At 48.2% G+C, this 25,101-nt stretch overlaps 3 protein-coding genes and 1 pseudogene across 5 annotated transcripts; 2 read left to right on the top strand and 2 right to left on the bottom strand.

Moving 5' to 3' along the window:
* Window positions 1-4,956: 4,956 nt before the first annotated feature.
* On the bottom strand, window positions 4,957-6,482 carry LOC120647296 (annotated as a pseudogene).
* Window positions 6,483-6,597: 115 nt separating this feature from the next.
* Window positions 6,598-9,295, top strand: LOC120647298 (cytochrome c oxidase assembly protein COX19-like). 2 transcript variants are annotated; one of them, XM_039924029.1, is made up of 7 exons: window positions 6,690-6,859; window positions 7,117-7,174; window positions 7,271-7,333; window positions 7,565-7,651; window positions 7,821-7,909; window positions 7,985-8,082; window positions 8,934-9,295. In XM_039924029.1, the coding sequence occupies exons 4-7, from the start codon at window positions 7,642-7,644 to the stop codon at window positions 9,055-9,057; spliced, it is 321 nt and encodes a 106-aa protein (XP_039779963.1). In that variant the 5' UTR covers window positions 6,690-6,859; window positions 7,117-7,174; window positions 7,271-7,333; window positions 7,565-7,641; the 3' UTR covers window positions 9,058-9,295. The 2 variants fall into 2 exon arrangements, with proteins under 2 accessions (XP_039779962.1, XP_039779963.1); XM_039924028.1 differs by lacking the exons at window positions 7,117-7,174; window positions 7,271-7,333 and having other exon boundaries at window positions 6,598-6,859.
* Window positions 9,296-9,951: 656 nt separating this feature from the next.
* LOC120647297 (exosome complex component RRP41 homolog) lies at window positions 9,952-18,233 on the bottom strand. 2 transcript variants are annotated; one of them, XR_005664737.1, is made up of 12 exons: window positions 18,078-18,227; window positions 17,951-17,997; window positions 17,760-17,820; window positions 17,003-17,044; window positions 16,833-16,900; window positions 11,724-11,802; window positions 11,588-11,624; window positions 11,092-11,208; window positions 10,915-11,013; window positions 10,646-10,735; window positions 10,403-10,463; window positions 9,952-10,312 (listed from the first exon to the last, which is right to left on the bottom strand). XR_005664737.1 is itself a non-coding variant. In XM_039924027.1 (12 exons), exons 1-11 carry the CDS (start codon window positions 18,132-18,134, stop codon window positions 10,419-10,421), a joined length of 729 nt encoding a protein of 242 aa, XP_039779961.1. In that variant the 5' UTR covers window positions 18,135-18,233; the 3' UTR covers window positions 9,952-10,312; window positions 10,403-10,418. The 2 variants fall into 2 exon arrangements, 1 of the variants encoding a protein (XP_039779961.1); XM_039924027.1 differs by having other exon boundaries at window positions 10,915-11,000; window positions 18,078-18,233.
* Window positions 18,234-21,911: 3,678 nt separating this feature from the next.
* On the top strand, window positions 21,912-22,922 carry LOC120648902 (LOB domain-containing protein 16-like). The gene has a single exon (XM_039925534.1). The coding sequence runs from the start codon at window positions 22,127-22,129 to the stop codon at window positions 22,667-22,669; it is 543 nt and encodes a 180-aa protein (XP_039781468.1). The 5' UTR covers window positions 21,912-22,126; the 3' UTR covers window positions 22,670-22,922.
* Window positions 22,923-25,101: the final 2,179 nt, after the last annotated feature.

Here is a 25,101-nt window from a genome sequence, read left to right as displayed (position 1 = left end):
TCGCGTGGCTGTGCAAGGCTGGTAGGAGCTCCGATAGCGGTCCCTCTGGCAGCCAGGAATCGTTCCAGAAAAACGTCGAAGTCCCATCTTTGATATCCACTGTTGTGATGGCACGGTACAAGGGGAGAAGCTCTCGGAGTGAATCCCAGTGCGCTCCATGGGCGTCACCTGTCGAGTGGCGAGGTTGATGCGCTGCCATGCCCAACGTGCCCAGGAAGATGCTTCAGGGTGGTGGAGGCGGTGGATGAGCTTAAGTAGCATGCACTGATTCTGGACAGATAGGTTTTTCAGGCCAAGTGTCACACCCTGAAATTTTTGGATTTCAAGATGTGATTAAAATTAAAAATAAATAAAGAATTTTCTCATAGTTTTAAAATTTTGCAACATTTTCTTTTGTTCACAGGGAATTTAGTAAAAATAAATAAAGTTTGTTTGAATTTTTTTAAAAAAAAAATTAAATGAAGTTGTTTGCGTGTTGCACTCATGCTACCCTTGCATTGTTTTAATGTTGTGGTTCAATTTGAATTTGAATTCTTCAAATTTGAATTCAAATTGAATTTGTTTGAATCTCTTGCAAAAAAAACCTTTTTCGGCCCAAGATCTCAGCCCGGCCCAGCTCCCTTTCTCCCTCTTTTCTTTTCTTTTTTTCTCCCGCGGCCCAGGAAACCAACGCCGCCGGCCCATCTCTTCGTCCCGGCCCAACCCGACTCCGCCCCTCCCGCAGCCCACCGACAGGCGGGGCCCGCCTGTCGGGGTCGTCTCCCCCGCGACGAACGGCTCCCGCGGAGTCCGGCCGCCGCACGCCCCGCGCCGCCCTGCGGCTTGGCCCGCACGCCAAGGCAACCCCAGCCGCCCCTATTTAAGCGCCGCGACCTCCCTTGGACCCCCCCTCTGACCCGCGCCGCTTTAATCCCGCGAAACCCTAGCTGCCGCCATTGGAGCCCGAGAACTCGGTGCCGCCGCCGATCCGCCGCTCCACCGCTTCCTCGTCGAGTTTGACCCCGGCAGGAGCTTCGCATCGTGGTGAGGATGCTCGCCAACCCCTTTTTCCTCTGTTTCCCCCTTCGTTTGTGCGCAGATAGCTCATCGGAGCGAGCTCCGACCACCCGAGCCGCCTCTCGCCGCCGCGCTCCTATGCACGGTCTCCAAACCGCCTCCCAAGATCCGTAGCTGAGTTCCCCGTCGCGCGCTCTCACTCCCAGGCCAACCCGCACTCGAATCCGTGCCATGGAGGCCGTTTTCGGCTGACGCCGGCGACCCCGCCGCCGCTCACCGCCGTGCGCCGCCGCCAGCCGTCGCCAGCGCCGCCGCACCGCCCGATCGGCTCAGAGCCGTCGGATCCGAATCCGACGATCCAGATTAGATCTAACCGGAGTCAAATGACCCAATACCGGTCAACCATGCACAGTTTGCAAAAGAGACCCCAAGCTTTGCTAGATTCGACCCGCGGTCCAGCCCTATATAAAAATAATTAGAGTTAGGTCCAAAAATCTTTCGCCCAAGCCCCTGACCTTTTTGAAAATAGAACCCGCAGTCCTTTTTAGCCCGCGGCCGGCCTTTTTACGTGCTAGTCCCTGAAGTCTATAGTTAATTAGGTTTTAGTCCCTGGTTTCTTCAGATCTAGCCCCTGGAAGCTCTGTTTCTTCACAGATGAGCCCCTAGAACCCAGTTTTGGCCATAACTTCTTTGTTTTAACTCCGTTTTCATCGATTCTCGCGCTCACGTGATCCTTGCAACGTGTGCGATAGTTTTATGACCTTGTTATCCTCTGTGAGCACAGTTTTCTGTGTCTTGCAAATCTTTTCTGTTAGTCCTTAACCTTTTAGTTAATCGCGACTAGATCCCTGAAGCATCGTTTATCCCATAGAATCGCCATTTTAGCTCCATTTTCCGTGTTTCTTGCACTCTCGTAACTGTAGCAGCGAGATCTATCCTTTAGTACGCTCTTTAAAAGTCTTTCTTTTGTTTTGGTGTATTGTTCTTAGTTGTATCTTGTTGTTTGCTTTGTATGTTTGCTCGATGATTGTTCCGAGTAGAAGGATCGCTGTTTGAAGATTGAAGATCAAGAGTCCAAAGTGAGTAAAAGCTGAAGAGCAGTAAGAGTAGCTTTTCGTTGGAGAAAGGCAAGTGACCCTAACCATCTTTCTATCTATGCTTATTTATAAGAGTATTGTGAATTAATTGGAACATGGAGAACCACCCAAGAAAATCGTACAACCACAATACTATATGGCTCTGGTCTTGGCTGATTAATTAGAGACTCTAGCTTGTGACAGTCTTACCGAAAGGGCAAGAGGGGATGCATCGACGGGGTATAGCTCGGTCCTCTTGGGGCAATTGGTATTGTTTAATGGTCCTTTGGCAAGGTACCACCTCATTAGGACAGTGTTATGACCGCTTTGGCTTGAAACCTTAGCAGATTGTCATGGGTTAGGGAATCTTTGTAAAGGCCTCGTAGCGTCCCTATGCAATCACACCTCGGAAGTGTGGTATTGTGCCTGATCAGCACATATGCGTGGTTGGGTTCAAAGTTCTTCGGAACTTTTACGCGAATTGTGGTGAAAGTGTACAACCTCTGCAGAGTTAAAACTAACCGGTTAACCGTGCTCACGGTCAAGAGCGGCTTGGACCCTCACATGATTAATAAACTTAAAGATGGATTTAAATCACATTCTGGTTATTTCTTGTGGCCTTGCTGAGTACCAACCATAAGTGTACTCACCCTTGCTTACTGCTGCTAAGAAGGAGAAAGTTATGGTGGAGTCTATTGAAGTTGTTGCTGAGTTCTAGGCGTACACAACCCCCAGTCGATTGCCTGTGAAGTTTGGAGTCTCCGTTTCCAGGATAAGCTGTAAACTCTGATAGTCTTTTAATTGTTTTAGTTTTTCTTTTTCGTGATACTGTACTGATTATTCACTTATGATGTCTCTATGTGTATGAAACTTGATCCTGGCATACATATAGCTATGCATTCGGTTTTGTCCTTAAAACCGGGTGTGACACCAAGGCCCCCACTTTCCTTTGCAGACAGACTTGTTCCCAAGCCGCTAAACACTTTGCACCACTCGCCTGCTCAGCACCCGTCCAGACAAATGTTCGGCGCTTCCCCTCCAGGGCTTTCAAGGTGCCTTTTGGCAATTCCAGAGCACCCATAGCATAGATCAGTAAGCTTCCCAGCACCGAGTCAGCAAGCACTGCTCTCCCCATTGTGTTTAGTAGTGCTGCTTTCCATCTTGCAAGGTATTTGTCATCTCTACTGATCATCGGGACAAAGGAGCTTAATCTCAGTTTTTCATGTGACAATGACAGCCCCAGGTATGACTGGGGGGGACTGTTCCTCCTTGCAGCCTAGAACGGCACGGCATTGTTGCAGGATGTCTGCCTCGACGTGCATCGGCACCACATTGCTCTTGTGGAAGTTGATCTTAAGCCCCGTGGCTGCTGCAAAGGAGTCGAGGACATTCTTAAGTCTCTGAACTGAGCTGAGTTCCGCCTTCACAAGGATCAGTGTGTCGTCGGCATATTGTAGCACCGGGCAGGGGTGATCTGCTGCTAACGGGTGTCATATCCCACGGTCATGCTGGATCATGCGCTGTAGAACATCGGCAACGAGCAGAAAGAGGTAGGGCGACAGTGGGTCACCTTGGCGCAGCCCTTTCCTGCAGGTGAACCACGGCCCTGGTGTGCCATTAACGAGGACCGCGGACTTGGACGTGCTGAGCATGCAGTGGATCCAGGCGCACCACTTCTCAGGAAAGTCACGTACAAGCATGATCTTCTGCAAGCTGCTCCAGATCACAGTGTCGAATGCTTTGGCGAAGTCCAATTTCAGCACCAGAGTCTGCGCTTTCCTTTTGTAACAGCACTGAGTCAGCTCCATGGCGTAGATGAAGGTTTCAGAAATGGATCGCTCGCGGAGGAAGCCCGTCTGGTCCAAGTCAATGAGCTCGTGTAGCTCCCGCTGCAGGCGAGAGGTGAGGATTTTGGAAGCAATTTTGATGTCGCAATTCTGAAGGCAGATTGGTCTGAACGTAGTCACAGTCACCGCAGCCGGTGTCTTGGGGATGAGCACGATGTAGGAGCGGTTGATCCTCTCAAGGTCGACGGTTTGGTTGTGGAATGCCTCGAGGAACGCCATCACCCGGTCCTGGACAGTCGGCCAGGCTGCTTTGTAGAAGTTGGGTCCAAACCCATCAGGGCCTGGGGCACTATTTGAATTCATGCCCCGCACTGCAACAAGAGCTTCAGCACTGGAGAATGGTTCGACGAGCGCTCTAGCCTCCACTCGCTTGTGTGCTGCATAGAGAGGTTCCACTGCAAAATCCCAGTTAGCTTCTCCGGAGGCCCCCATGGTCTGCACAAAGTGCTCCGTGAGGGCTGCAGTTTTGGCGTCGTGTGCGGTAACCGGCTGCCCTGCAACCTCAATCATTCAGATTTGGTTCTTGCGTAGTCGCTGGCTAGCACAGGCATGATGGAACTTTGTGTTGCTGTCTGCCCCCTTGATCGCGCGCACCTTCCCTCGCAGTGAAGATTATTTTCTTCAGTATGTATAGCATGAATGGAGTAACGTCCAAGATCCTGGAACTTCAGCTTATTCATATGGAACACATGGAAGTGAGAATTCTCATCATATGTCACACACATGACACACCACAAAGATTGAACAATTCAAATTGGTAAAGCAAACATCATGTTAACTGTGTAAATCTGGATAACAGTGTGCATGGCGGGAGAAAATACATAAAAGTCTAATAATGCAAATTATGTCACCTAATATACCAGATAATATCAAGAAACTAGAACACGAGAAGTACTTCAGAGAAGAAGGGCAACACAAGCATATTCTTAGATAAATATAAAATTGTTGGGATCCAATGAAGTACATAGTCTCAGCAAGAAACAGTTTCACCATACTCACACCCCAAAGGCTTAAGCTAACAAAACCTGAAGAACTTTAGAAGAAACCTTTGAGAGACCAAATGTTATAGAATCCTGCTGCTACTGATACAACAGAGAATCTTGACAAATGATATGGTTCTTCCAGTATATTACAATTGCTTGTGAATTCTTTGAATATCCAGCTGGCTTGAATGCAGAACATTGTCAATCCACCTTTTAACAAGCAGCAAATATCAACAGTAGTCTTATACTCTTGTGCTGCTCATCTTCTTGACCTTCTTATCTTCTTGTCTTTCATCTGCAAGGACTATACCATCATCTCCTCCACCCTTCATGCTCTTCTTCTTCCCCTCCTCGATCTTACCCTTCTTACTCTTCGGTATTTCGATACTGGCACCTTCCATCCCGTTGTCCAAATCACACTTGCCCTTCTCTTTACCCTTGTTGCCAACCTTCGGCCCCTCATCAACAGGAATGACAACACTCTTCCTCCTCTTTTTCTCCATCTCTGCCTGGACTTCTTCCTGCATGACAACATCCTCAATCTGCTCCTTATTCCTCTTCCTCTTGCTATTTTCCTCATTAGTAACTCCGGCTCCATCACGGGCATCAGCATACCTCAATGCCTTTGTTTTCTTCTTTTCAAACTTCTTCCCCAGAGTCTCCACTTCTGCAGCATCAATGACCTCACCAGAACCAACTTCCCCCTCCAATCTCTCTACAGGCACCTCAATTTTCGTACCCAACTCCAGCACAATCTGGTAAATTGGCAGCGCAACCGAATCCACAGCCTTCGGATGCAGTGCCCTTACGTTGGCCCACTTCTTCGGCACCTTTTGCGCAGCTGCCTCCACCACGGCCATCACATTCTCCACGATCTCCTCTTCCTCCATGTCCAGCCTCCCCACCTTGATGCCCGAGCAGGTCCCCGACCGCTGGTACAGAAGAGCGGAGCCCAGCACCTTGCGGACCTGCTCCGGCCACCCGACGCGGGTGAAATCGACTCCAGTCGGAGCCTTCTTGTTGGTGTAGAACGCCTTCCCTAGGACGCGCGGAAGCAGCGGGAGGATGGCGCGGTCGGCGATGAAGAGGTCGTGGGAGGCCGCGAGGCGGCGGCGCGACTCGTACGGGCGGTAGTCCGAGCGGATCGTGGAGAGCGGGATGACCTCGGAGACGGGGAGGCGGTGGAGCGACTTGGACGCATCGAGGATCTCAGAAGCGGGCGGGGAAAGCGAGTTGGGGGCGGTCGTCGGAGATGAAGCAGACGGAGGCGCCGTCGTGCCCGGCTACGGGGTGCGGCAGCGGGAGCAGGCGTGGCCTGGTCGTTGGCGAGGCAGGGAGGCGGCGGAGGGAGAGCTGCAAGATGACGAGGTCGTCGTGCTTGTCGGCAAGGAGGTTCGGGGCCGCCTCCGCGGCACGCTTCTTCATCCACTTGGTCGGGAGGCGACGTCGCCGGCCACAGTCTCGCGGGGTACGGGATGCGGCGGCGGCGACATGGCGGTTGCCGGCGGCGCGATTAAAGGAGGAAATCTCTTAAAACATTTGCCAGAAAATTCGAAAATGTCATCAATTCGAAAAAAAATGTCATCAATTACATTTGGGCCAAACTGACTACCGTGGTTTGCCGCGAAAAGCCCAAGTTTTCAAGAGAGGCCGGCCCACAAGCTCCGAAGGCTCCTTGCCCGTGCCACTCCAGCCCACGCCCCTACCTCCCAACCCTACTCCTCACGGTGGCAGCAAGCGCCGAGCGCGAGCGGCGACGGCCGACGGCGTCGAGGACTCGAGGCGTGGCGGGCAGCTTTGGCGTCGCGCCTCAGCTTCACGCTCAGCCACGCGCGGGCGTGACGGCGCGGGAGGTCTCTCGGAGCTGGGCGAGCTTCGGCCTCCCCAACCTGCGTGCAGTCGTGCGGAGTCCCAACTGCCGCCGCGCATTCCCACAGGCCACAGGCGCTGCCGTGAGGTGTTCTTCTATTCCTAGTTTCTCAACGATCGTAGGCTAGCCTTCCTTCCAGTTTGGGATCGATTTGGAATTGAAATATTTTCTTGTTGATTTGTGTGAACATTAGACCAATATCATGTGGAGCAAAGTTCGAACTAATTGTGCTGAACCTGTATGCCAAATTTTGAATCTGATATATGCGTGACGAGTTGTTTGCCTCCGATTCATAATGCAAGCATATCGTACGGCGTAACAATTGATTCTTACTTATTTGCTAGATTACAAAACCCTTGCACCCACACTACTAGGTTTCTGGATCCACAGCTAGATGAATATGTATGTTCTGATCTCTTGCTACTCCTTGTTTGAAGTTTGGTCCAATCTCCATGGTTGGCTTAAGTTGTTAACACTCTTACTTAAATGCATCTTCAGAGCTTCATGCATCCGGCGATGTTTATTTGTTGTTGCAACTTGCAGAGTTCTTCAGTACCAAATGTATGTATTGGATATTCTTTTTTTAGCCTATGTGTTGGATATTTATGGGTTGACTTTGTGATATTTGTTGGTATTTAACTGTTTGTGTTAAATGGGTAAACATGGTATTCGCTGATACAAAACTGAAGTTTCAGTCGACAAATTTTGTATACTCTCCTCGCCATATGTACCATACAAATAGCATGCATTCTACTACAATGGTTGACTTGTGTCTTTGTTGTGTTGTTGCAGTGTCGAGCATTGGCCGCACGATTGCTGGAGATCTGTCTGTATTCTTGGAAGCCTTTGAGGTTCTCCCTTTTCGGCAAATGAGTGCAGGTAAGGAGTACTGATCCAGGGTTCAACTCTTAAGATTGCTTCCTATCTACAATTTTTTTTATTTTTGTTTGCACTTTAGGCATCTGTTACAGTTTTTTGGAGCTGACATTCGTAAGTTGCAGGATTATTTTAATACAAAGATCTGGATAACACTGTGAATTTGTCGCAGGTGGTGCTTTTGGTGGAAATAGGGGGGTGAGGCCTGTACCTCCTGAGAAAGGTGTATTCCCATTGGATCACTTACATGAGTGTGACTTGGTAACGCTGCAGACTTTATTCATCAGTTATTACAGTAATTTATACTTGTTATATGAGTGGTGACTGTTCAAACAGGAGAAGAAAGACTATCTTGCCTGCCTGAAATCTACAGGATTCCAGTCTGAAAGATGCCGGCAGTTTTCAAAGAAGTATCTGGAATGTCGGATGGAGAGGTTGCTATGCTTAGTCCTTATTCTCTATTTGCTAATTTTAGAGCTGCAAAAGTTATCCTGATAGTTACATAACATTGGTTTTGGCATATATATCAATAATTTGCTAAGCTTAGTAGCAATTTAGTTTTTGTGCATAGCATGATACATACTATAGAATTGATGCCCAAGGAAGCCGTGCCAACATATTACTAATATATGCATGAATCTTGGAGTCAAAATATCGATAACTGTCCAAGTTTATGGATAGTTGCCCTATTGGTTGGAACCAATTCTCTATCCTGCACTCATAAGTACTTTCAGTTTTTTTTTTCTTTTTTGACAAAAAGTATCTTAATGAAATGGGAAAATATGTTCTTTTTTGGGTACTTATGCAAGCTACATCATGTTCTGATGCACTTTCAGTTCTTGTGTGAAGTAACTGCTATGTCTGCATTAGCCTATGGCAGCCTAGTTTGGCCTCCCAGCAAGTTCCATTGTTTGCATCCCGGGGTGGGCACATGTGCAGGGTGCTACATCGGGGTCTGTGTTTGTTAATGGTGTGAAGCAACCAGTATGCCAACCACAAGTGGGCAATTAGTACCTTTAGGGCATGTTTTTTGTGCAGTAATGATTATTTTGAGTTAGATCATTTGTCTTTTTATTTTGGAAATTCTTACTGGCACTAGTTGAGCTCTTACCAACTTTGATGTCTGAAGCTCATAGTACCGTGCACTTTGCATTAGAATGTTTGATGGTCCACAAGATGTGTGTTTTGCTTCTTTCTCGGTTTTCTGCTTCTCTTTCCGATAACATTTCAAATCATTGTTTCCATGTGTGGTGCTATAAATCTCTGAATTTGTTATGTTCCTCAGAAACTTGATGGCAAAGCAAGACATGTCAGAGCTCGGATTCAGAAATTTGGACGAAGTGGGAACAGCTCCTGACAAAATCAGCAGACTAGAGAGCTCTCCCAATCAGCCAAAGGAGAAAAAATAGCTGCTTGATTTTGATGTAGCTTTTGTATGTTTCTGACGCAAGTTCTTCATCCAGGAGATCTATCAAGATCTGAGAACAAAGAAGGGTACAATAAAAAGGAAAATGATAGCAATTTTATAACCAATGCTGAAACTTATGTATTTGCCGCTTTGATGATATTACGTGATCCATTTTTTTTATTAAGTGCCGCAAATTATATTAAACCATACATTTCTGAATACAGCTTTTGGCTTTATCCCATTCAACCTTTTTTTTTTTGCTATGTATAGGGAAAAAACGACCAAGCATGTCAAGTTTGTGCTGCCTTTACTAAACATGATAGTTATTTAGCGTCGGCGTTGCTTTCTTAAATGATCTTTACTGACAATCTCTTGCCTAAGGCGCTTATTGCTGGGATGATTGTTTGAATGGGAGGAATTGTACAATGGTGTGGTCTATGCCATCAATGTGTGAACCGTAACTACACGTCATCACAATTATCAGAATTGGAAACGGACGATTTTCAGCTTAGTTTGGGCCTCTTTGGGCGGGACGATTTTCAGCTTAGTTTGGGCCTCTTTGGGCGGGTCATCTGGGAAGGCTTAGGCTAGAGATGCTCCTCTTGAACTAAAAGCAGAACGTCAATTGAGCAGTGACAATAACAAAGGTAGTTCACAAAAACACGATGCTCCTTTTCGGGAAGTATTACCAAATAAACGCTGAGAACCAAGAACACAGTAGTTATCAGACGCACAGCCCTGTTGCACCATGGTTTATGAACTTCTGGGCACAGCCGTTGAACCAGTGAGCGTTCAGGGCTCAGGCAAAACTATCCAGGTATCAGGATGGGAGGGTGTCAGAAAACAGTGGAAATAAGCTTTCAGAAGTAGCCGCAACTTTCTGGGGAGATAAGCGTTCAGAAGAATTAGACAGCTAGTGACCTGCCTGATGCATTCAGTACGAGCTCTTACCAGGGCGCAAAAAATGCACCTATTTCAATTGGTACCGATGATGGTACAACTGGTGAAAATGAAGAAGTTCCTGTATGTTTTCAAGGAAAGAGTCAATCAAGTTTCTACAAGTGAGTCCATCTCAGGAAAGCTGCAGCCTGGCCTGGAAATCCGTTATCATCGGATGGAGTCAAGCTCAGGAATTTCATGTCAACTGCACAGCACCGAAGCCATTCATCCTCAACTAGCAAAGCCTTTTACACAATGTGAGATGTCCATTTATGGGTAGCAATCTTCAACATGTTCAGGCTATTAATCTTCCTAGTCTGCCGAGTAAACAGATAAATGTCAGTGTTTCTGTTAGACAGATCAGCCCGGACTTCAAATGTTACACAAGCTAGGTAGATGGGATTCACCTCTTAACTTTTAAAATTAACCACGTTGACACTCCAGCCGCTTTGTGTTCTCCAATAGCACCTGTTTCAGAATAATGGCGTGATGGCCACAAATCAACATGTATATCACAATGGGGCACTCAAGGGCCATTGAGAAGTTCCAATGTGTCAATGACAGGTGATAAGTTAAATGTAAAAGCCTAAAAGGGAAACCTAAATCAACTGCAGTCGAGAGTAACAGAAGAGCAACAAAAAGATGTGTACCTCTCGGATGTGTGTTGCAATTGCTTTGCACCCTTCTATGGCAAGTCCCATTACGTTTTCAAATGTGTCCATCGGTAATTTTGCATCCATCTGAAAAAAAAAACTTTGAGCTGCTTCCTTTTGCTGAAAATAACACTATGCAGCAAACAATCGCAATACAAAAAAAGGATTGTACAAAAGAAAGTTGAAATGTGTAACCATTGTTGCATGTAGAGACAGGCTTGAGCTATTGAGGAATTTTGAATAATAAGAAATCTTGATCTTTTTACCTGAAGAAGAGTCACTTTGTCCATCTTTGCAAGAATACCAACTGTGACATCTGGACCCCCAGCACTGTCTTCTACGTAATTCAGATCTGACATAGCACACTAGAATTATTTGAGTTTTGTTTGTACCATACGGTTCTTAGCTTATCTTGGATATGAAAAATTAGTTAGGCGTCCTACCAAGCAAAGGAGTGGAACACAGATACCCAGCACTGCAAGACGTGACAATGTCTCGCATTGGAATCCCAGCATCTGCAAGAGCTAGTGTTGCAGCATTGATGCATGCTGACCTTGTTCCTGTTATACACATGGTCATGCTCCAGACGACAATCATTTTTAAGCACAAAATATGATTAAATCATTTCAAGCAAGTAAAAGAATAAAATGCAATAGCATGACTGAGTAATATAGCAGTAAAGAATAATATGCTATAGCATGCCTGAGTAATATAGCTAACAGAGGTACACATCAGAATTGATATGTTCTCCCGCATGCCTCATCATGCAGAACATAAATCTAGATTTACAGTCTATGGAAAATAAATAGCCTTTCTTGGCTTCATCTTAGGACAGAACAACAAAGTTCATTCCAGAGAAAATAATAGAAGGGGTTTGGGAGGAATAAACAGCCTGAAGATAATTTCAACAATCTGAAAGTAGGAAGGTAGCACGCTTACCACCATCAGCTTGAAGAACTTGGACAAATATATCAATCTGCAAACAATGAAACAACTATCATAAGCATTGGAGGTTGGCACTGATATCATTTAAAACTGAAGTTTTTTAAAAGGATGTGGACTAAACCAAACTGACCTGTGAACGTGGCATTAACTCTGTTAATATGCTTGCCTCCATTGTCTGTCGAATAACAAGAGAAATTTCTGTTGATCGCCTGCCAGATGATTGTAGCTTTAGCTCACTACTATAGTTATATATGGGAAATTGGACACCATGTAGACTCATGCAACTTAAATTCATTTTGCACACTGCGTGTTCAGCTTAGAAGCACGATTCACTAAAGTATACTGCTGTTCTAAAAAAACTGAAGTCTACTGCAGTACTATTTACTTATGTTAGAACAGATGCTACTACTGAAATATCTTATCTTAATTATGACTTGTGTTACTGATATGGGCATATGGCAGGGAATGGGGAATTAGGCAAAGAGATGGAGGCAAGATCACCCTCTCAACGAGGCTCTGAACAGCTGGTTTAGATTAATTATGGATAATTCTTTGCTTGCCAAACTCAATAAAAGATGCCCTTGATATAGAGCTCGATGCCCTCGATGCCTAATAAACTGATCTAACAAACAAGCTCATTTTCCTCTGAAGAAACAAAGCAAACTGACTAACTAATCACATCACTAATCCTCTGCTGCAGTTGTGGGCACCTGGCTAGCCACGCCATGCTTCTTGCAACATTGGTATGCGCCACCCACAATGGTGTCCACAGCAGTTAGAAGCACAGTGGTCTTGATCTGATATCCATACTTTGATTGAGGATCCTTTACTGGGAATGTCGATCGTATATTAAAAATACTACCCTCAAATTAGAAGACAGAAACAGTACAGAGACATGTGAAGAACACAAGATGCAGGGAACAATAAATGATCCTTGTCGTGGGGATTCTAGGGGTACCCACAGCCGGGTGGCGGAATGCACCCGCCTATTCCCCAGTGAGGGAGTACTCGGGGAAGAACTAGGCGATGAGGCTGAATCTACGCTGGGATAAGGGCTCAAGAACACACGATTTAGAGTGGTTCGGGCCGCCGGAGCGTAATACCCTACGTCCACTGTGAGATGTATTGTTCTTGGTTGTGTGTATGAACCTATCCTCTGCTGGCCTTGGCTCTTGCTCAGCCTGAGGTTCTCTAGCGGCGCCCCCCCTTTTATAGATCAAGGGGGAGCGGATACATAGGACGTTGGTGCCCCGACAGGTGGGCCCAACGTGACTGTGGCTACAGTGGTAGCGAATCTTTCCTCCGATATGCACACTGATGCTCTTCTGACTCAGGGGGGTCTTTTCTTGTCCTGTCAGCTAGGCGCCCGTTGGAGTAGCGTAGCTTGCGGCGAGGCCTACTGAGGCTATTATGCAGCGTCATAATGGGCGAAGCTGAGCCGTCGTATCCATCTGTTACGGCAGACTGGCAGGCGCAGTATGGGCGGCGCCAGCGGCTCCACTGCCTCGGTAATACGCGATCAATAGTATCCCCTGGTCAATAAAACGCCTCAGCTTCTGCTATATCAATGCAGACGTTCACCTACCGCAATAAATGCAATGGTGGGTGAACGTTGGTATGGAAACCCAAACGGCCATGTCTTGCAGACACGTGGCGGCCCCGGACCACCCCGACGCGGGGCGTCGATCTCTTCCCTTAGCGAGGGGTCCGGTTATTATACAGGGGGTCCGGGACCCCATGACGGTCCGGGACCCCGCGGGGGTCCAGTCTCCGTGGGAGGTCCGGAGCCTCGGCTGCTTGCACACGAGTTCCTGCCTCTTCCGGGACACGTGGTGTCTCCGGACCTTTCCCAACTGTGGAACGGTCCAGAGCGTTGCTGGGAGAACAGGATTCCGGACCGCAGGGGTCCGGCTGTTTGGATGTAGTTAAGGATAACTACAAGATCCTTGCCTAGACACAGCAAGAGGGGGTACCCCAGTCCTGGGGTACCGACAGTGGCCCCCGGGCCCACCTCGGGTGAGGTACGAACCCGCAGGTGGGGCCACCATCGTGATGAGCTCCTACGCAAGTTGATTGCGTTGGTGTGCTCATGGAGAGTGCGGGCATCCCGGACCTCTGAGGCCGGTACGCCTGTTGCTAGGTTTAGGTACTAGAGTGCTCTCCATGGGGCGACGAAGGTGTAGGCTTAGGGTACGGAACCAAGCTAAGCGGCTATACAGACTTCGGATCGCCCAGGGAGCAAGCACTGCTTCCCGGACCTGGCTTTTGTCGACCGTGGCGAGCGGTCTCCGCCGGAGCGGGCCACCGGAGTGGACTTGGAGCGACCGTGGCGAGCGGTCTCCGCCGGAGCGGGCCATCGGAGTGGACTTGGAGCGACCGTGGCGAGCGGTCTCCGCCGGAGCGGGCCACCGGAGTGGACTTGGAGCGACCGTGGCGAGCGGTCTCCGCCGGAGCGGGCCACCGGAGTGGACTTGGAGCGACCGTGGCGAGCGGTCTCCGCCGGAGCGGGCCACCGGAGTGGACTTGGAGCGACCGTGGCGAGCGGTCTCCGCCGGAGCGGGCCACCGGAGTGGACTTGGAGCGACCGTGGCGAGCGGTCTCCGCCGGAGCGGGCCACCGGAGTGGACTTGGAGCGACCGTGGCGAGCGGTCTCCGCCGGAGCGGGCCACCGGAGTGGACTTGGAGCGACTGTGGCGAGCGGTCTCCGCCGGAGCGGGCCACCGGAGTGGACTTGGAGCGACCGTTTGCTGACAATCCGATGAAGCATGTTACCGGACCTCATAGTAAGGTGCAAAGAAACCAAGCCTTATACTAGAAGAGAGCCCGGGACCTCTAAAGACAGCAGTCTTGGATACTAGGGTACTTGTAACAGGGTAGTGAAGTACGTAAACTTTAGGGTATATTACCAGGCTAAGCCACGCGGAGCTTCTCTACCCCAGGATACAAATACCACTTCCCCAGAGCAGGTCCCTAGGGGTCCGGACCGCCTTCCAGCTAGAAGGGGTGTCTTCACCTGACCATAAGCCAGCAACTTAACTTGGATTGTTAGCAATAAGGAAAACTCCGGTCAAGAGGAAAGAATAGTTAAACCAAGGCGAATAGATATAATCAGGGTGAGCCTAGGTAAAACTGAGAAAGAAAGTCTCCTCTATTATTGTGGTTGTCACGGTATACATCGGAGGTCGGGATTACGAGGTCGGACCTCCACCGCTCCGGACCGCTTTTGCCTGTTTGTGTGATAGGGCCAGAGGTCGGGTTTACAAGGTCGGACCTTGACCGCTCTGGACACACACGTAGACGCCACGCTTATTACAAAGGAGGAATTCTCTTAGTCTTTTCTTAGAAGTAACCTACGGCTGCATGCTATACAGCGTGTTCTTCGGAGGTGAAGGCGCCCTGGACGTGCCTGAACCGCATCATCCAGCATCACTTCGGGAGCTCGGGGGACCCCTTCTTGCCTAAGAGCTGTCGCATGCTTACATGGCATGAGACAAATTCTTTGGCTTTGAATGGAAGAGGCCCCCTCCCCCTGGCGTCGCCGTTGCCGATGGAAACCAGAGCGCTTGCGCAGCAGATGGACCGGCGCGACGCGTGGAGAAGTGCGGTCGATCGCCGGCTTGTCCTTGGTGCTAGCGCCAGGGGCCCCCGCACGAGGAGGCGGGGTCCTGTCTGCAGCAGCGCCGAGCAACGCTGAGGTGGATCTCCGGCGCTGGAGACGGCAGGACGACACGGTCAACTTCCTCCGGGATGGCCGTCGGCTCCAGGCTCCATGTTGAGAGAAAGCCTTGAGCCGACGCCATGCCACCGCAGAGGAGGCGTGGCCGTTGCTTGAGAGAAAACCTTGAGTCGACGTAGGGGCGGCAGCGCGCAGCGGCGCCTCCGCTGTGCGCTGCCACGCCGGCTCTGAGGTGTCGCAGTGGCGACGCATAGCAGGCGTTGCTGCCGTGCGCCGCCGCACCGAGGGCGTTGGAGCGCCGGTGCCATGGCATGTGAAGTGAGTGTGGCGCTGCCTTGCTTCATCTTCTTGCTCGTCGTTGCAGAGGATGAACACGGCCCAGAAGCCCGAAAATCCAGCCAACGCCTATCTTCCCCACGGACGGCGCCAAAATGTCGTGGGGATTCTAGGGGTACCCACAGCCGGGTGGCGGAATGCACCCGCCTATTCCCCAGTGAGGGAGTACTCGGGGAAGAACTAGGCGATGAGGCTGAATCTACGCTGGGATAAGGGCTCAAGAACACACGATTTAGAGTGGTTCGGGCCGCCGGAGCGTAATACCCTACGTCCACTGTGAGATGTATTGTTCTTGGTTGTGTGTATGAACCTATCCTCTGCTGGCCTTGGCTCTTGCTCAGCCTGAGGTTCTCTAGCGGCGCCCCCCCTTTTATAGATCAAGGGGGAGCGGATACATAGGACGTTGGTGCCCCGACAGGTGGGCCCAACGTGACTGTGGCTACAGTGGTAGCGAATCTTTCCTCCGATATGCACACTGATGCTCTTCTGACTCAGGGGGGTCTTTTCTTGTCCTGTCAGCTAGGCGCCCGTTGGAGTAGCGTAGCTTGCGGCGAGGCCTACTGAGGCTATTATGCAGCGTCATAATGGGCGAAGCTGAGCCGTCGTATCCATCTGTTACGGCAGACTGGCAGGCGCAGTATGGGCGGCGCCAGCGGCTCCACTGCCTCGGTAATACGCGATCAATAGTATCCCCTGGTCAATAAAACGCCTCAGCTTCTGCTATATCAATGCAGACGTTCACCTACCGCAATAAATGCAATGGTGGGTGAACGTTGGTATGGAAACCCAAACGGCCATGTCTTGCAGACACGTGGCGGCCCCGGACCACCCCGACGCGGGGCGTCGATCTCTTCCCTTAGCGAGGGGTCCGGTTATTATACAGGGGGTCCGGGACCCCATGACGGTCCGGGACCCCGCGGGGGTCCGGTCTCCATGGGAGGTCCGGAGCCTCGGCTGCTTGCACACGAGTTCCTGCCTCTTCCGGGACACGTGGTGTCTCCGGACCTTTCCCAACTGTGGAACGGTCCAGAGCGTTGCTGGGAGAACAGGATTCCGGACCGCAGGGGTCCGGCTGTTTGGATGTAGTTAAGGATAACTACAAGATCCTTGCCTAGACACAGCAAGAGGGGGTACCCCAGTCCTGGGGTACCGACAATCCTATTATTGCGACCTCAAGGACAGGACTGTTCTTTTTAATCAAATTTTAGTGTTCAAGTTGGAACACACCTGTCACCTTTCGGCTTTCTCCTCCGATCTCCTGTACTAAATTCTGCCATCCTATACTCACAACGAACCTGCATATGGAACTTGCTCAGGAACACATCATAAAGGAGAACTAAGGCTCTAACTAAGGAATAGGTATACTAAGGAATGCACTTGTAGCGGTGAAACTTTACCAAAGCCTCTTTGCTGTTCACTTGTTGACCTTTGTTCTGGACCTGCATGAGCAAACCAAGAGCATGAAATCTTAATTAGATAGTATTCGATCTCACTGAAAACTGAACAGCTCTTCCTGGTAGCGTAACATTGGGGGTTCCCTGGTGTAGTGTGTTGTGTGTAGTCTTCTAACAGGAAGGAACACAAGTGATTCAGATTTACAATTCCCATGGTTACAAGCTCTGCAATATACTCTCCGTTCCCAATTATAGGTCGTTTGACTTTTCTGACCCCAAGTTTGACCACTCGTCTTATTCAAAAAATTTGTGCAAACAGTCAAAATTAAGTCATTCTCGAAGAACTTGTATTGATAAAGCAAACCACAACAAAAGAAGTGATATTTTGCACACATTTTTGAATAAGATGAGTGGACAAACTTGGGTAAAAAATGTCAAATGACCTATAATTTGGAGCGGAGGGGGTATATCACTGTGGGTGAACATTGCATGTTCTACTGCCCCTAGGCCATTATGGATCATATTGGTTTTCAAACATATAGTAGGAAAAGTAAGCAACAAACCAGTTTTCCCATATAATTACCACTTTTATTCAAAAAGACTCCTGAAGATTATTGTTGATTTGGAGAGTCCACAAGTATCCCAGAAAATGAAAATCCCCACTAAGGAGCATTTCCTCAAACACGCCGTGCGCATGACCTATCTATCACACATGTACACAGCACCTCACTAACCAGAGTAGGGGGTATACGGGAATCACCTCTCGAGGGCCGTAGACGGCGGCGATGACCCTAGTATTGCCCATCTCGAACAGCGCGGACCTGCCCGACCGAAAACACCAGCAAAATCAGATCAAAAGAGAGCAGCACACGTCTAAAGCAGAATCCCTTCGAAGGCAAATAGCACCACCGTAACCCTAATCGAGAGCGCGTCGTAGCTTTCTTTACTCACCCGTCGGCCCGCGCGACAACGCCGACCTCGCCCTTGAGCTTCCGCATCTGCGCGAAGTCCAACAGCAGCACCGAGTGAGATTGGCTTACGCAAGGTGGGGCGGTGGGAAAGGGCAAGTAGGCGTCACCTCGTTGGGGCGGCGCCCGTCGACGCGGAAGCCGGTGAGGGCGTCCACGAACTCCATCTCCGGGTAACCCTTCGCCGCTCTCTCTCTCTCTCTTCGTGCTCTAGCGACGCGCCGCAGGCCGCAGCGACCGCGGGCGAAGGGTTTTTGTGGGTTTTCTTCCTGTCCCGATCCCTCATCCCTGTCCCTCAAAAAAAAAATCCCTCATCCCTGGACCCAACTACTCCGGCCCATGCCTTGGTCGAGCCGGGCTTGAAAGCTCAGTTAGCCGGGCCCAACCAAACGCGCTGTGCCCTGATTGGACAAAGCTTAGATTAGGCGGAGGGCACCATGACCAAACCTTTCCCCCCCTCAAAAAAAAAACCATGACCAAACTTTTGAGGATCGAGATTTCTTCCCCGTTTCCGGTCAATCTTTGCACGCGTGTCCTAGGCTTGTTGCGCTAGTTCGCCACGTTCATGCGAACAGCCAGCTAGCCAGGCATATGAACAGCACGATGGCAGAGTGCAAATGCCATGGGCGTGGTCCATATGCCCACACATTGTTCGAACAGTCCTTTGTTCCTCAAATTCGTCTGTCAATACAACCTTTCACGTTGTAGAACACAAACAGAATCAAAAGTGTTACAGGAGGGAAAACGAGTACTCCTTGTTGTACCTGTGCTGATCAGAAAATACTAAAAAATAAAGAACTGTCAATCCAACCTTCCACATTGTAGAACACAAACAGAGCGCCGTAATCAGCGAGTTTGATAGCCTATGCAGTTGAATAGCATGCACGCACTGAGCTCGTTCTTCCCTACAAGGCTAATAAGTAGCTCAATGTTCAGATGAGCATTTCGCCAATACCGTTGCTTCGCCCGAAAAAAAAAATAGCACGCACGTGTACTTCATGCTGCTGCCCAGTTAGGACAACAAAGCCTGAGCTTTGTATGAAAAAGATCAGTAATTAATGCGTTTAGTACAGGAATAATAAGAACAAGTGAACAACGATCTGGATGTATATCATATGATCAGGAAAGAGCTGCAGACCTGCAGTGTTGCAGGCACAGTATTGCTTGGAAGTTGGATTGACACAAGATGCTCTCGAGGTGCTTGGAGCCCTGGTTGCATATTTTACATTGGCCAGACAAGAAATATTTCACCATGAATATATTAGGAAAAATTTAAAATATAATTTGCAAGAGATCAGTGCAATGCCTCATAAATTTAAGTCATTTTTTTTGTTGCTGGAGTGTGTGCTCAGCATAGCGATTTTCAACTGGGCTGACTGGTAATGTGCGCGGCCTCTCTATGCAGCATAGCCCAGTTGCATAGAGAGGCCGGGTGACGGACTGTGCACCGTGCGGTTCTCTCTCTGCTTGTCAGATATCAAAATCAGTTGAAATTTGAAAACAAAGCTAATAGGCGTGGTGTTCAGAAATTTCTTTTTTTTCTAGGGGACAGCTTACTAGTTTTGCGTTCGTCCTCATATGCCTTCTTTTTTCATGATGAATTTGGTTTTTCTCGAACTATATATTAATACTATGAATTCTTAAGAAAAATATTATGCATTTGAAACCCTGCTGTATCTATATAAGAAGATGCTGAGTCTGAATTTCTGTCCTCTTTTCCATCCCCAAACAGGGGCGAAGCTACGTTCAGCTCCATGGGTGCCCAGGCACCCACACCAAAATACAAGTTCAGTGTTAATTAACAAATTTTCACCATATAAATAAAAGGACAAGTAGCAAATCTATGGATAGGACATCCCTCCATTCGGCTCTAGCTTCGCCCCTGTCCCCAAACCTGCACCATGAAAGATCATTCATTCCTCAACCCTCCCCGCTTGTTTTTGTTTAGCTAATGTGTCCTAGCCCCCGTCCCCTGTTCTTGTCGTGGCGAACATGTACACGTACGCAGTAGTTAGCTTGGCACAATAATAATGCGAATACACCACTGGCGCGGACTTGAACGCACACACGAACGAAAAAAGTAATCAGATAGCAAGCAGACAAGCTGCATTGGCGCGCACATTATCCTAATCATGGCTCGATGCAAAAAAAAAAAAGGTTTGCACGGAGACACGCGCATCATTGCACGATAAACTATGGTCAGGTTACGTGTGCAACTATTTCTATTCGGCTGGATGGGCTTTGTTTATCGCTAGAGGGTGGTAGCTGTGTCTGCAGAGCTGGCGCACTTGAGGTAAGCATGGCAACAACCCCAGTTGTTAAGACTAATCAAAGGACAATCTAGTGTCCTTAATGATGAGTCATCATCACCCCCTTATTAGCTGACCTGGAATTGAGCAGAAACATATCTTTTTCGTGTAGTGCCCTAGCTCGAGTATTGAAATTGTATTCTTTCCTTGTAAAATTCGTAAAAAAAATTCTTCAAAACCGTAGTTTTCTAAGCTTGCCTGTAACAACGCACGGACATACTTATATTTGCTAGTACAATCAATAAGCTGCTTGCAACTCTGAAAACAAAAATAGAGATGGATTGAGCATCAAGATCTGCAGCTAGCCGTGTTGATTCTATATATCTACCATCACTGCATGCAAATTAAAAAGTGCACAAGTACCAGTGTGCCAACCAATCCGTACTCCCATCTCATAATTATTCGTTAAGCTAAGCTCTCTCCAGCCGATGCATAATTGGTTGCTATGTATCTTAGCTCCTGTCCGGACCGGTCGACCGTGCGATGTGACGTACAGGTAAGCTCTCGCGTAGACCCCGGATTTTTGCGCAACAAACAGGGCATCGGTGTACCAAACGCAAGGTGCAGCGACACAAGAGACGCAGCAAACGGACACGGGAGCACAAGGCAGGGAAAGGGAAAAGGCAGCGGAAACCACGTACCCGATCAAGCTCAGCTCAGCTCCGCTCGTCACAAAAGCTGGCGGCGTTCGGCGGGCAAAAGCTGCCGCGCCCCTTTCCTCCGGCGTCCCGCCGCCAGCTAGCACACGGCCGCCGCCGCCGCCGGAACCACTTTGGCCGGACGAACTAACTCACCACACGTACGCCACCTTCTCCGGTTCAGGAATCTTTTATTAATTTATAGCTCATCCATCAAACTAACACTAAGTGAATTACATCTCGTTGAAAATTTTGCCCTAGTTCTCGACAGGGTCACATGCACGAGCGATCCAATTATGTGAGTTCTCAAAGTGTGAATCGGTGCTACGTGTGCTAGATGACAAGTTTTGGGGCATTGACATTTGGCAGTTTCATTTATTTGATGCCGACAGTCTGAGTGAAGCTCAGGCACACGCAGGCCAGCATGTCAGTGTCACTGTGTCGGCTGTGCAGCAGCTAGCTAGTTCAACCTTTAGTGAGTAGTTTTGCATGAATTGCGAGCGTGCCCATCCCTTGCCCTCTCGTGAAACGCATGGCACCATAACTTGTGCGAATCAGCGGTGTTGGGGAGGTTGAGACGCAAGACGATGATGCCTTTCTTCCCTGAAATATATATATATATAGGACGTGTTTGGTAAACCATCAAATCAAAATTACACAAAAGACGAATGCCCACATGAAGTACTAAATGAATCTATTTGCAAAATCTTTTTAGAGACGGGTGTAACTTTTCGAGACGAATATAATGACGATAATTAATTGATGTTTTGCTACATTGATGCTACAGTACCATCCTCTAGTCACGCGGTCAAAGGGCTCATTAGATTCGTCTCGCGATTTACACGAGGGTTGTGAATGTGGTTTTGTAATTAGACTTTATTTAATACTCTAAATTAGTGGTTAAAGGTGAAAAAAAAAATCCATGGAATTCCAACCAAACACAGCCATACAAGTGTTCGTGCGCCCTCGAATGAGTGCCCTGCCCACAGGTCTTGCTCTCCTCTACATCGTGCGGGTTTCTCTCTAGCCTTGTCCCCTCGCGACCTTGCAGCCCTTGTCGTGATCCCCCTCTATAAAACTCGAGCTCGAGCTTAGCCTCTGCCCCGTGCGGCTGCTGCGGGCTAGCAAGTTGGGCGGTGGTTGTCTTAGGAGCTGTAGCTGAGCTTGTAGAAGGAGGAGCGCGCGCGCGATCAGGCGTTGACGGCGGCGGCCATGGCGTCCTCGGGCAGCGGCGGCGGCGCGCCGGGGTCGCCGTGCGGGGCGTGCAAGTTCCTGCGGCGCAAGTGCCCGGCGGAGTGCGTGTTCGCGCCCCACTTCTGCGCCGAGGACGGGGCGGCGCAGTTCGCGGCCATCCACAAGGTGTTCGGCGCCAGCAACGCGGCGAAGCTGCTGCAGCAGGTCGCCCCCGCCGACCGGAGCGAGGCGGCGGCCACCGTCACCTACGAGGCCCAGGCCAGGCTGCGCGACCCCATCTACGGCTGCGTCGCCCACATCTTCGCGCTGCAGCAGCAGGTGGCGAGCTTGCAGATGCAGGTGCTGCAGGCGAAGGCGCAGGTGGCGCAGACGATGGCGGCGGCCGGCGGGGCGCAGGCGGCGGGGAGCCCTCTCCTGCAGAGGTGGCCGCTGGAGCCCGAGTCGCTGTCGACGCAGAGCTCCGGCTGCTACAGCGCGCCGAGCTGCGACGGGTCGGCGGCGCTCCAGGAGATGTACTGCGGCGGCTTCGGCGAGCAGGAGGAAGGCAGCTACACGAGATGATCGAGTCGCTCGCGCCAACCATCACACAGCGTAGAGACCGCGGGGAAAACTTGTTGGATTTTGTTTGCAGCGGGCGTTGTTTTGTTTAGTTCGGGGAGCTTGATTTGGTGCGAGGCTCTACTACTGTACTGCTTGCCGGCTTCATATCTGTGTAAAGGGTGAAAGCTCGATCGTGATCCTGTGTGGTTAAGGAAGAAAACATCAGCTCATCATCAGAATGAAATCACGTATAATCAATTTCATATATAGTATATTGCTTAGATGGAGTACTCACTGTTTAGAGATATGCAAACTTTGATGCATATATACATGGGGAGAACGTAACAGACAGGGAAAAGAAAGGCGTAGAATTGGAGCCTTCAGACGTCAATTCACAAAGGATGGCAAGAAGACAGCGTCTGTTTCTTTGACAGGATAGAGAAGACAAGTGCAAGGAATGGACTGCCACACCAATGACTGGTTCGTGCAACTAGACTGGGCATGACATGGCCTAGCTGCTTTGTACATGGTCGGGCCGCTCGAGCTGCTTAATTATGGGCCTGTCAGGCTTCAGTCTCAAAGGCATGTATGGAACTCACGAATTCATTTTACAGGATTCATTAGAAAACTGTTCCTTTTTTATTTCAGGAATTCATAACAAACCGATCAACAATTCCTACAAAAAATTTGAATAAGCTCGGTGCTTGATCCCTTTTTGGTTATTTTTTCAGGCTTGACCCGGCCCTGTCCTTGAACTTCAGACGAACATAATTAACTAGGACTACTGCTAAATCAGGATCAGATCAATGCATCAAAATCCTTTCCAGTGATATAAACAAACAAACGAGCTGAAAATGTCTGCAAGAAGGGCGTTTTCATTTCATTTTCAATTTGCATTGCGCTTCCAAAAATTTTCTTACAAGATTTCTTGAAGCTCACAAGATATTGGCCGCAATGGAACTTACATATACATGTTTACATTATTTGATCATTTAAAGATTCACTAGTGGCACACTACTACTGCATATATATGTTTTTCTATATATTACCTTCTAAAATCATATTCAATAACTTGGATTCTTTTGGAATTCGTTTTCCAAGAAATTATATCATACATGTTAGATCGATATTATTGATATATGGGAAAAGCTTGCGTTGTTAGTTTTTTCTCGGAAATAAAGGGAGAGCTTTACTGAATAACTTGATTGTTTACATCCTGAGCGACAATGCAAGGTGCTCAACGCCTACAGGACACCGATTACACCAAACTGCACTATGATTCAAATACTTTGCGAGCTGAGCGCAAGCTCTCGTGTGCCAAGGCGTTGTTAGTTCTCCACTGTAAAGACAGCAATGATTGATGCTTTCGTCTAATCGTCTCCCGCTTGGTATGATATGGTATCATGTTTCCTGTGATGTGTGCCTGTGTTGTTAATTATTACAGGAGGCAAAGTGGCTTCCTTTTCTTATGTTTTGCTTTCTTTTTATAGCATTAATTCATTACGTGGATCCGTATCAATTTATAAAATACGTACTTTGTACGTGGAATACAAACTTTAGTGATTATCTGGAAACTACTTTTGCCACTTTAGTTGACCTGTTTCAGATTTAATTTAAACCACCAAAAGGAAAACATACTTTATTTATGGTTATTCTCGCTTTCAACTAAGTCAATCCTCTATCAGTAGTCTTGATACATATATATTACTCCCTCACCTCACAAATATAAGGACATACTAATAAGGAGGAAGGCAAAGACTCAACTTTATTTTAGTAAATAGTCGCAAAAAAAAACTCTATTTTAGTAAATTATACGTATTTGAGTTAGTAATGACTAACTAAGTCCCATATTGCACGAATTTCTGGTTTGATAAACAAAAACTAAAAATAACTAGTACTGAAGTTATCCACAGATAAATCATGTAATTTGCAAATAATACAATTGAATTCTCCAATAATCCATGAAACTATATATAGTTTGGCTACACATGCATTTATTGTTTTCTTCTGTATTTTTAGATGGTAAGATAAAAATCCAGACCGTCGCCCCTCTTCTGCAAAAGCATGCTGATGCAGGACTGCAGGATGTCACTAATGTGGACTGTTTAGGAGGGTGACATATGAATTGTGCAGTCATGCGTCCTCTTCATTAATTGATTTATAATCTTACTGCTTGTAATTACATTATATTTTATGCTGAGAGGTTTACGCTTATTTACGCTCAATCGAGTTATTCACAATATAATCATTGTCCAATAACTAGTATATGGTTGCATAGATGTAGCATTATCATGCATTTAACCTACTGCCTCTATATGACTATAGATCTATATGTCTATATGTACACATGTTGATCCCATGGCCCCATTTATTACATCTATCTTCCATAATCATGAGTTGTTTGCTCCGTCCTGCTGTAACATGTCTTAGCCTGGCATTTTCCAAAAGAGATA

Source organism: Panicum virgatum, chromosome 9K (genome assembly GCF_016808335.1).
Source record: "Panicum virgatum strain AP13 chromosome 9K, P.virgatum_v5, whole genome shotgun sequence".
NCBI classification, from domain to species: Eukaryota; Viridiplantae; Streptophyta; class Magnoliopsida; order Poales; family Poaceae; genus Panicum; species Panicum virgatum.
The sequence above is the reverse complement of the archived record's forward strand: the minus strand, read 5'-3'. Positions and strand labels throughout refer to the sequence as shown.